The sequence below is a fragment of the Colletotrichum phormii genome, assembly GCF_030913505.1.
Source record: "Colletotrichum phormii strain CBS 102054 chromosome Unknown BDP81scaffold_29, whole genome shotgun sequence".
NCBI lineage: Eukaryota > Fungi > Ascomycota > Sordariomycetes > Glomerellales > Glomerellaceae > Colletotrichum > Colletotrichum phormii.
Genome location: NW_026851471.1, coordinates 535,180 through 546,371, shown reverse-complemented (window position 1 = coordinate 546,371; position 11,192 = coordinate 535,180). Strand labels below are relative to the sequence as shown.

General features: G+C 53.4%; 4 protein-coding genes across 4 annotated transcripts; all 4 read right to left on the bottom strand.

Moving 5' to 3' along the window:
• Positions 1 to 1,171: 1,171 nt before the first annotated feature.
• Positions 1,172 to 3,331, bottom strand: BDP81DRAFT_439681 (ATPase). The gene has a single exon (XM_060591432.1). It carries the CDS (start codon positions 3,118 to 3,120, stop codon positions 1,417 to 1,419), a length of 1,704 nt encoding a protein of 567 aa, XP_060439488.1. The 5' UTR covers positions 3,121 to 3,331; the 3' UTR covers positions 1,172 to 1,416.
• Positions 3,332 to 3,858: 527 nt separating this feature from the next.
• BDP81DRAFT_359266 (uncharacterized protein) lies at positions 3,859 to 5,249 on the bottom strand. Its single transcript, XM_060586376.1, has 2 exons — positions 4,314 to 5,249; positions 3,859 to 4,258 (listed from the first exon to the last, which is right to left on the bottom strand). Exons 1-2 carry the CDS (start codon positions 5,056 to 5,058, stop codon positions 4,221 to 4,223), a joined length of 783 nt encoding a protein of 260 aa, XP_060439487.1. The 5' UTR covers positions 5,059 to 5,249; the 3' UTR covers positions 3,859 to 4,220.
• A 297-nt stretch (positions 5,250 to 5,546) lies between these two features.
• BDP81DRAFT_439679 (uncharacterized protein) lies at positions 5,547 to 8,659 on the bottom strand. Its single transcript, XM_060591431.1, has 6 exons — positions 8,323 to 8,659; positions 7,806 to 8,012; positions 7,549 to 7,702; positions 7,375 to 7,487; positions 6,983 to 7,320; positions 5,547 to 6,925 (listed from the first exon to the last, which is right to left on the bottom strand). Exons 1-6 carry the CDS (start codon positions 8,404 to 8,406, stop codon positions 5,944 to 5,946), a joined length of 1,878 nt encoding a protein of 625 aa, XP_060439486.1. The 5' UTR covers positions 8,407 to 8,659; the 3' UTR covers positions 5,547 to 5,943.
• A 517-nt stretch (positions 8,660 to 9,176) lies between these two features.
• Positions 9,177 to 10,249, bottom strand: BDP81DRAFT_332022 (uncharacterized protein; the record flags this gene model as incomplete). Its single annotated transcript, XM_060585555.1, has 3 exons — positions 9,177 to 9,461; positions 9,607 to 9,824; positions 9,931 to 10,249. 3 exons carry the CDS (start codon positions 10,247 to 10,249, stop codon positions 9,177 to 9,179), a joined length of 822 nt encoding a protein of 273 aa, XP_060439485.1.
• Between the last annotated feature and the right edge of the window lie 943 nt (positions 10,250 to 11,192).

Here is an 11,192-nt window from a genome sequence, read left to right as displayed (position 1 = left end):
GGAGTGAGCCAGTTTATTTTATGTCGCTTCATAGAATCTCCAGATCTGACCCCAGAGTCCTACGAGATGGCGTTCGGTCAGGCAGTGACTATTTTCTTACTCCTACAGCCATTGATGTCAGTGGGAGATGCATACGCAGGTGAGGATCTATCAACCATGACTACCCGTGAGGATCATGTGCTGATGTAAACTCAAGAGTATCAAGCGGGAGGAGCAGCCGTTCCTCTTGGCTTTGCAAAACATCAGTGCCAGACGAATGGCGATGATATTGATTCAAGCTCGGTGGAACCAGTACAGCTAGGTGAGGACGCGAACGCCCTATCCCTGCGGGACTTACCGGCGTCGAATATCACAACAACAACAACTTGCAACTATGTCACACACTTCGACGAGGTCAAACAATACTTGTTCACATCCGCGAGTGACCCAACATGGTTCCTCAAGACCTACAAGAAGACATGTATAAAAAGATTTTGGAGTTGAAAGAAATCGAAAACCGATTTGGCATTGGCCCCTCGATCCTCCTCTTCATAGTGGACATCTTCCTATCAATTCCGCTCGGTCCACTTCTCGTTCCATTCGACTATTATGATGCGGAGAGGCTCCCGCTGGTTATTCTCGGCACCATCTGGATGACTTCGAAATTCAGAAGAACGATGGCAGCTGTAGTTCCTACGCTCGAGACATATTCTCCACGCGGCCCTTGCAAATCCGAAGAAACTTATCTTTGGACGGAAAGTGTTCTTCTATCGGCCGATGAAGAAGTCACGGATAATGCCGCTTCCTCAGCTGAGCATCAAGAAGATGTTTAAGAGATGTCTTCCAAGGTCCCGGCTTGAATTGATTTACAGTGGAATTTCAAGTTCCTTGCTCATCTGTTCAAGGCTCAGTGTACCTTTCTGTCTTATATCAATATTCCATAAAGGGATGATGGTATCTTTTGCCAGGGGGATACGAACTTGATCATGAGGGTCCAGGGACAGGTCAGAACCTCGGACACACGAACGGATGTACTTCGAAAAGTCGATGAGATTCCACGTCACCATTTGGCATTGCACTCAGACGAATGCATAGAGCGAGTACTCTCACATTGATATGAGCAAGCTTCGACTCACAGATGGCCTTGAGCTTTCGACTCAATGTTCACATATCACAAGTGGGGCTTTTCAAGCACACGTATCATTACATGTATACTCCATCACCATGCCCAAGCACGAGATGTGAAGCCTATCCTAGACGCCATGCCATGCCCTGCCATGCACTCTATGCAGTTTTCTACGTTCTTTTACGACCTGGCGAGACTCTATCCCAAAGCCCAATGCCATCCAAGACGACGCCGTCTACCCCCAGACGAAAGGTATAATGCTACGCTCAAATCAACAACCAACCCCTTTCCGCAAGTTGACCACAATCTGCTCAAGACTCAACCTCCATCTCCAAATCGGGATCAACCTCGGTCCCCAGATCCCTCTCCTCCAAAAACCGCCTCCCAACAAGCTCATCAGGCAAATACTCCTGCCTCACCCGTCCCTCCCGATAATTCGGCGGATACTTATACTCAGCACCGTACCCCATCTCCCTCATCAGCCGCGTAGGCGCATTCCTCAAATGCAACGGCACAGGCAGCGCCGCCGCGCCAGGTTCCTTGAGCACCGCGTAGGCATTATTCAGACCCCTGTACGCCCTCGTGCTTTTCGGCGCAAGACTCAGCGCTACAGCGCAGTGCGCGAGAGGGATTCTAGCCTCGGGCATGCCGATTTGCTGCGCGGCGGTGTACGCTGCCGTCGCGAGGGGGAGTAAAGTATTATCCGCGAGTCCGACGTCTTCAGAGGCGATGACTACCATCCGCCGCGCGACGAATAGGGGGTCCTCGCCGGACTGCAGCATGCGCGCGAGGTAATACAGCGCCGCGTCGGCGTCTGATCCGCGAACGGCTTTGTGGAATGCGGAGATGGTATCGTAGTGCTGGTCGCCCGCGCGATCATACACAAGCGTCTTGGTCAGAGAAGCCTTGATGCTCTCCTTCGTCGTCCCCGCGCGCGTGGAGAGCGAGAGGGCAAGCTCAAGCAGGTTCAGCGCCGTGCGGGCATCACCGTCGGAGAAGGCTGCCAGGTAGTTCACCAGCTCCGCATCGACGAGCGGGCTACCGGGGAAGTTATTCGTCCTGGTCTCCTCTTCAATAGCTCTCAGGAGAATCCTTGCCACGTCCTCGCTAGGTAGCTTAGAGAGTGTAAACGTCCTACACCGCGAGAGCAGCGCGCCCTGGACCCTAAAAGAAGGGTTCTCCGTCGTGGCGCCGATGAGTGTAATTGTCCCAGCCTCAACAGGCTTGAGAAAGACATCCTGCTGCGATTTGGAGAAGCGATGTATCTCATCGCAGAAAATAATAGTCTTGCGACCCGTAAGCGCGCCCTCGTTGGCCGCCTCCGCAAAGAGCTTCTTGCACTCGGCCACGCCGGACGAAGTAGCATTCATCTCGATGAAGCGCGAGCCGACACTGTGCGCGATACACCGCGCAATCGTCGTCTTGCCCGTTCCCGAGCCGCCCCAGAGGATCATGGAGGGAACCCGGTCCGATTCGATAAGGCTGCGCAGCACGCCGTGCGGGCCGACGAGGTCCTGGCCGCAGACTTCGTCTAGGGTTCTGGGACGCATGCGCTCTGCGAGGGGTGCTGCGCGAGCTGTCTTTGTGCGCTTTGCTGAGGGCCCGGTTTCTGGTGGTTGTTGTGCTTGTTGGGTTGCTTCGCTGTTGGTGTCTGTGGCTGTCGCCATGGGGGAGGGCAGCTCGCCTGGCCCATCGTCGAATCTTCGTTTCATGCCCGCCATGGGCCGAGTTGTCGTCGCAGTCGCCGTCGTTGTGCCGTTGGAGGGGGTCGTGAGGACTTTGGCGGGAGGGGCATGGCGCTTCGGTGCGGGGGTCGAGAAGAAGGAGGAGGCGGGTCGTTTGGCTTGTGATGAGGTGAGTGTAGAGCCGGAGGTGCCGTTGGATTGCGTCGCTGTCGGCGGGGAGGATGTTCGTTCGGGGTTGAAGATGTGGTTTTGGCAGCCCGAGTCGATGTGGGAGTTGATCAGGGTCTCCTTGACGGGTTTATTGCAGATGGGGCAGTCGACTGCTGCCATTATGAAAGGAGTACGGTGCTGTGACGCATGCAAGGGGCGTTGTTTGGCTCAAGATTCAGTGGTATGTATGTGAGTTGGTCCGGATTCGTCAATTCGTGTCTAATCGACAACGTCGGTGCTTCGGCGAGGTAGCGAGTAGCAAAGTGTTGCGAATTCGTGTGAACTTGGAGGTTGAACTCTGACTGGAGGAGACGCGTCTTTGGGGAATTTTTGAGTGCAATGACGCGCCTGGCCTGGCAATTGAGCTCGAAATTCTAGTGGGGCACGGCACGCCTCGCTCCGCACTTCAGGTATCTCACGTCCAGTACCTACCTACCTTAGGTACCTACCTCCACTGCCGTCTGGAGGCGACTGCCAGTGCCGGGGGCCAAGTGGGTGCTGGTTCTTAAATAAGCGTCCCTTTACCTTAGGTATAGACACTACCTTTATTGTTGTTTCTTTACTACGTCTCTTGAGGCATTTCAGGAACACGTAGAGAGTCTTTCACCTTGAGAGCCTAATGATCAGATAGACAGTGGTTTAAAAAAAAAAATTTGAGTTAAGGTACGGATGTTGAGCGGCAAATCATTTTGTCACCCATTTCCATGGAAGTCGGTTCACAGCCGTCGGGTGAGAAGCCGCGCTCTCTCAAACAGTGGGGCGCCCGGCACTCGGATTCGGTCGGAGATACACTGTGGTCTCCGTCCGCCCGCCATGCTCGGCATACAGACACGCGAATAATCTCATTGAAAACAAGTAGTTCGATTCACTTCTCAGGTTCAATTGAAAATGAAACTAATAATCTCAGTGATTCACGCCCGGATGATGAGCCGGATCTTCTCGTAGGTATCATTACACCTGTAAAAACGCCTCCCAATGCCTTGTCCTTCCTCAACCCAAATTTGAAAATACTCGGAATGGAGCCGTGATGTACAAAGACGCCGTAGCATGAGTTGATGCTGGTGCCGGTGACGTTTACCGTCTCCCCTTCTCTATGATGAAGACGGTGGCCGTGTATGAAGTGTATTTCGAAGCCATTGATCCGCTTACTAAAGCAGCGCATGCTCATGCTGTGTCTTCTCTCGCTGGCGATCATTCAGTCTGTGGAGCATTACAGCCTCTCAAACCATGAAAGACTCGCCGCAGCCACACTGCTCCTCTGTCAATCTGTTAGCATTTGGCTTCTGAGCTTGGTCGGACCCGAGTAGACTTACTGATGTTCGGGTTCTTAAACACAAACCGCTGGCTCAACTTATCCTCAACCCAATCCATCTCGCTGCCAATGATGCTAAACAGCGCCTTGCTGTCAATCAACACCTTGACGCCGTCCTGCACCACCTCCTCGTCGAAGCTCCCCGGCTTCTCGACGTACTCGAGGTGGTACGCCAGGCCCGAGCACCCCCTGTTCCGCACGCCGACCTTGATGAGCTTCGGCTCCGGCTGATCCAGCATCGCGCGCAGCTGCTCTACCGCCGCGGGGCTGAGCTTCATCGCCGCCTTACGGGCGCGGAGCGTACGCTTTGGGCGGGCGGCTGGCTTGGGGGTCTGGGCTGCTGCTTCGGTGATCTTTGGCGCAGCGGCGGTTGCTGTTGATGGCGTCGTCGCGGCCTTAGAGGCTGTTGTGGAAGCGCTTGCTGGTGTCTTCATCGTCGTCGAGGACTGTTGTGTGGCGGAAGAGGGAGAGGAAAGAGTGCTCGGTGTTGAGGATTGTTGGTGGGCTGTCGCCATTTGCGAGGGGATCTTGGGGGGTCTCGTCTCGTTGACCTTCGGCAGAGCATCCGGCGATGCGATGGAGCTCTCAGGGATGCCGTCGCCTCGTGCCGGAGGAAGTGTGTTGTTTGAGTAGAGAGGGTGTGACTGGAAAGACGGGCTGCCGTAGGCGCGACGAGCAGAGGCGCACTGCAATGCCGTGCAGGAGCGGCGGAACGCCACTCTGCTGAGTATCCTCGGTGCATTCATCTTTGTGCTGGAAGTATGTGTGTGTGTGTGTATTTGCGATGTGAGGTAGTCGAGTTTGTTGGAAGGATGCACACCAAGGTGTGGTGAGGTTGCTTGTCCTTTTTGTTGTCTTGTTCGTCGAAAGATCAATCAGGTGTTGAGGTTGAGAGGGTTGGAGATCATTCGACGGTGACGAAAGAGACAGGCGGGAATTGTAGGTCGGAGGTTTTTGCGGTCGGGATGGATTGGCAATGGGAATGTGGCTAGCACACGGAGCAAAGCAGAAGAAGCTGGGGCCAAGGGGGGGGGTCATTTGACAGGTTCTCGCCGTGGCGCGGCTATGACATGGTGAGCGGTCCCCAGTGAACCGGGTGCTCTGCAGCCAATCAAGTGCCTGTAATTTGTCAACGGCCGGGACAGATGACAAAGCAGCCCTTGTGGTTTCAGCAGTGACTCTTTTTCTTTAGTGCAACCAATGCCAATGGTACTCTGTCTATACTGACCAAATGTATACCTTGAGGGCCACAAAGGCATTGCTCATTCTTTTACCTGTTCTCGAGTTGCGATGTTCGTCCAGTGTTACATCGCCATATTTCCTAGAACATCGGGGGTGGTTCGAGATTAGGTCTGCCCGGAAAGACAAGGAAGAGCTCTACATCCAATCCCCCGCAGCCTGTGGGACCACCAGTCTTGATACGCCGAACAACAGATCTGAAGTTCAAGAGCCCGAGGCTGACATTAGCTGATGTCAGGTCCCGAGGATGGGATTATGGTCAACCAGTCTCAACTCAGCATGCCAACCATCAATCAAATCAGACTTCAGCAAATGCCTCATGAGAATCATCTCGGGTGTCATTAATATCATACAGTCTACCACCCATCCCTCCTAGCCTCACAGCTCACCACTCACCGCTCCACCAACCCTCTCACATCAACAACAGCCGCCCTCGCCATCTTCTTCAACAGCGTCCTCTCATCCGCCTCCCGGTACCGATCCCACGTATCAAGCCCCTCTTTCGCCTGTATACTCAGCGTCTCGTACCCCTGCTTAATAACCTCCGTCACCTGGATGCTCGTGAGGTTCCCCTTCTTCTTGCCGCCCTCTGCCAGCAGCTCCTTGTAGTGCGTGCTCACGTTGATGAGCGTGTCAATCGAGTTGCTCGGCCGCTTTCCGAGCTGATAGCTCTCCTTGAACTTGGTCAGCGTGTCGCCCGCCTCGACCACCTTGTAAAAGAGGTCGTCGTATGCTGCCGGTGAGGGCAAGAACCCCTCGCCTGCCGAAAGCGAGAGGGCGATCAGGTTGACGACGTTATCTAGCAGGAGATCGATCTGCGAGAGGTCCTTCAGGTCCGCGACGTATTGTGTCAGAAACCGGATGAGATTCAGCAGCGCGCGGAATAGATCCGCCCAGTGATATGTCAATCGTGTCCGTGATCTTGAGAGGTAGGAAATCACCCGCAGCAGGATACCGACGCAGAGCGTGTAGAGCCCGACGTCGAGCCTCCTCCGGAGGTTGTGTGTAATGCCGTCGACCATGGTATCAAGCACGGCCGTCGCCAGGATCCGGTCCCCTCTGACCAGCGGGAGGAACGGTTGCCTTTGGCGGCATAGACGGACTTGCCCCTTTGACTCTTCGCTGCATATCCGCTTGCATAGCACGGGGTCCTCGATTAGTAGGCGGAAGACCATGAGGTTGAGATGCGAGTAGTGTGTCGTGCGTTCGGACAGATGGGCGTGCTGGAGTAGGTAGGAGGTGAGTGATGTGAAGGCTGCCAATGGCTGCTCTTCGCCCTTTTCGGCAGGCAAGGTCGCGAGGTTGAAGCAGAACAGCTTGTTAGCGTGGGTAAAGTCGTAGGATGCTAGCAATACGGCCGCTTCCTCGCCAGGTCTGCTACTTGTCAGTTGCCACCTCCAATTGCCCAAAGAATGATGGACCAATACTCACAGCTTTGTAAACATCTGCTTCATGGTCTCGGCATCGTAGACAGGTTTCTTCTCCGGCTTGGGTCCCCTTGCAACGGCGCCCAGGCCAATCATGCGGAGTGTGCCGTTGAATGTCCATCCTTCGGGCAGGTCATCCTGCACATCCACGAATTGTGTTGTCAAACTCTCGCACGTCTGGCCGATGCATCGGATAATCTTCTTGATTGTCGCCTCGTTGACAAAGTCATTTAGTCGCATCTGGTACGGGTTCTGGAACTCGAATTTGTTGTAGTTTGCCAAGAGGCCAAGGAGGGAAAAAGGGGTGAGGATTCGCTCCGTCGTGTCGGTGTCTTGTATGAACTGCAACGTCGTCAATCAAGGCTCGAACAAGTTGTAAGGGCAAAAAAGACTAACCTTCATCACTGACGGGAAGAGATCCCTCTGGATAAAGTATGTCAAGAGACTTGTCTGGTATGCGCCGGCCGTCACAGCCAGGACAACCTCGACTGCCTTTTGTCGCAATTCCACTGCGGCGAGTTAGCTTACCCAAGACACGCTCGGCAGTGCTTCCCCGTGTGCCAAACTCACAGCTCTTCCCGCTCCTGGTGATCTGGTCCACAGCTCCCACAAAGTCCGTAAAGATGGTATCGACGTAATCGATCCCAGCCAAGACGATGATAATATCCGAGCTGGGGTGCGCATACTTTTTCGAAAGCGCCGAGCAGAGGAACACACTAAGAGTCTATGATCCCATTGAACCCAAGTCAGCAACTCTACCAGTACCTCCCAAACCTCGCCCCAGCGCAAAAAGCCAAAGACCGGCAACGCAACTCTGGTTTACTCACGTCAAGCGCATGCAGATCTGCGACGCCCTGTCCACTCTTCATAGCAGTGACAGCGCGCGCGAAAAACTCTCTCGTATGCTCCTCCAACGCAAGCATGTCCGCCGGCCCGAGGCCATCGAGAATCCGCTTCAGGGCGGCGCGGTCGGGCCGCAGGAGGAAGAACTCGCGCCAGAAGCCCTCGGAGCGTTCTGGGTCATCTTCGACGTCCTACTCATTCATGGATTTCGTATCAGCGGGTTGCCTGAGAACAAGGTCGTGCTTCTATATGCAGAAGCAATGTCTAGGAAGGTACGGTCATGCGGTCCAGAAGTTGAAGATCGTCAAGGGGGCATGCTCGGCCAGGCGCAATGGGGGCAAGGTCGTGATTCGTGGGTACAAGAATCGAGGAGGAAGAACACACACCTAGAGATTGAATTGTTAGCTACAAGTTCTATATGAACTCGGGGACTGACAACCTCGGACACACAAAGACAGGATCGAGGGGTCACAAAGGCAGGGGGAGGCGGAGCTGTCGAACCTTGAACAGCGACTCGTACAGCTGTACGATCTTGGGTTTGAAGACCTCGGGCGGGGCCTGACGGGTCAGCGGTGACGCTTCCATTCCCGAGCTATGGCGATCTGTGGCGATGAGGACGAGAGATTGACAGTCCAGAGTATCGAGCCGGAGGCAGCGGGAAGGGTGATCTGTAAATGTTTGGTTTTGGGGGCTGACGACGTCGGTCCGGCAGCACGCGAGCTAACCGTTGCGATACGCGTTCCGATAAAAAAAAAAGATGGAGAGGTCCCCCTTTGCAGCTCAGGGATTCTGTACCGTTTAAAACCTGGATTGGCACGGTTTTAAACGGAGACTTGCTGCTACTTTTTAGAGTGCTCAAGGCCGAAAGGACTGTATTAGCACATGCGCATTTCCCCCTGAACTCGGGCTGCCTCCAAAAACAGATCGGGACACTTATCCAGCACCAGAAACATCCATGGCATGTTTCATGCACGGGCGCATCGTAATCCAGTCTTTCTCCGTAGGGCTGATGGGCCTTTAATTTGCAGTTTTACCGAACGTACTCCGGTGCGCACAGCAGGCCCTCGGAGGTTTGATCGACTACGAGCCCACCATCAACAAAGTTTGGTATTCGCGTGATTGCAACATCGGGTATCTTTCGTAGGATCAATACCTTGGCTAACATAAAGGCATATGAGAACAAATTGCTTATAGGTACCGATCAGGTCAAGCCCCAGGAACCTCAGCCACTATTGAAGATCCCCTAATCCAGGAGGCTGATGTCCGGCCTTTGGATCTTCCCTGAATCTCCCAGCATCCTGACTTAACAGATAGTCGATACTAAACCAGGCATTGCAGCGCCGATACTGCTAATCTCAATCCTGTGCGACAAAGGCTACCAAAACTGCTGCACATGCTGCCGTTGCTAAGATTATATCTGTCCTCCTACCATCCGTCATGACGGCCAAGCTGGCTGCAAATACGCTGGTGAAGACGGCGATCATGCAGAGGCGCAGGGCCTCGTTGCGGAGGAGGTAGAGGGTGATGATGGCGGCTTGTATCACGAGAGAGGCGGCGAGGACGGTGATTATTGTGACGAGGCGGGTGACGTGACGAGCGGAGTAGTACTTGACATCCCCCATTGTTTCGTGCCGTGAACCCTGAATAAGCTTGTGAGTTTCCAAGAATGAGTGAGGGGGCTGGGGAAGTCGGGACTGAAAGTGTCGTAGATATAGATACATGGGCATGAAAAGTACACTGGGAAACAAAGAGGTTCTATTCCAATGGGGCCAAAGATAGACCTACCGGCAGATACCTTCCAGCCAAGCTTGGAAGAGATCTGGTGAGGAAGTCCGTCTCATTTGACGGGCTAAGAGCGATGAAATCGCTCCTTTGGCTGAGGAGGTCTGTCCCGTAGCCGACAAAGGGCTGCTCGGTCTCGAACCAGCCCCGAAAAACTCGAAAGACACGATCATTGGGCTTGGGAAACTTCATGACTTGGCTTTGGAGCAAGAGAGCTTCATCTGAGAACAAGCTCTACGTCATTCAGGGGTTCAGGTGCGGTCTTCTTGATAAGTACGTAGGTACTAAGATGATGGAAATGGACTTTCATGAACTCGATGTTCTTACAATAATCCTCACTAGTCTCCTTCAGCCGAGCAACAAGTCTCATTCTCGCAGCCTCTCTTTCGCAGTTTTCCTTTGCTCTTGCTGAGAAGGTCTCCCAGCATTTGGTGGAGAGTAGGACCTCCAGGTTCATCATGTCCCGGGCATCCTCTTCGTCTAGCTCGCGCATCTCGTTTTCGATCTCGAGCATGGCTGATTGGAGGTACAGTAAGTTTCTCGAGGCGAGGACCTGAAAACTTCTAAAGATTGTGAGTTCTGGGTCGGATGCCGAAAACTCTGCGAATCTTGCGTAGCTTGGTATCTCTGAATGAGAAGATGCCATTTTGATAACGCTTCAAGATTCGCATATCAATTTGGACTCTTTTACTGATATTTTGATGGTGTTTTGTTTGATCCTATGTAAATCTGAAAAGTCGCATGAGGTCATGGAGACAGCATGATTGATAGGTGACATTCGACAGAAGACGAAAAGAGGGGGCGGGCATGATACCGCGATGTTGCATGTGACCTCACCGCAAGAACAGTATTTTTGCACTTTTCTGGAAGAAGAGATGAGGCGAGCTCGCCCACGAATCACCGGCCACAGGACAGCCTGCATATCTCACCATTCCAAGTTTGAAGGGTTACAACATGAGGCAGCGAAATGGTTTTGGGTTCCTGAGTTGTCTGAGCCCCCTTTTCTTTGCCCAGTTTCTTAGAAGTGTGCCGGCATCAGTCGCCATAGCCCAATTGACTCCGAACACTGGCCATAAAGCATCCAATGGCTCTCGGCCGTCAGCTACCTGCTCGCGACCGCCTCCAAGGATAGGGGAGTCAGAGGGCTTGGTACTTAATGCAGAAGCCCCTTCCCTCGATGTACTTCGCGCCTGGCCAGAACGTTCATCCCCGCTTCAGAAGTCCCAGGCTAGCAGCCTGTCAGGTAATTGTGACCCTTCTTCGTGCCATTTCAATCGCAATGATGTTTTCGACGGAGCGGGAGTCATCCTTGGACTATTACTCAGTCCTAGGGGTCCCAAGGGAAGCCGATGATTATCGAATCATATCAGCATACAGAGGAGCGATATCTATCGCAAGGGTCATACACCCTGATCAACCTCGATCGTCAATGAAAGAGAAGCAATTCTACGATTTTCCGACAGTGAAAAAGGCATACGACGAGGTGCTCTCGAATTCTGCAGCAAGGAGCCGATACGATGACGGGTTTAGACTTGAAATCCTTCGGGAAGAAGTAGCCAGCTCGATTAGGGGTGAGGAAATAGGAAAGT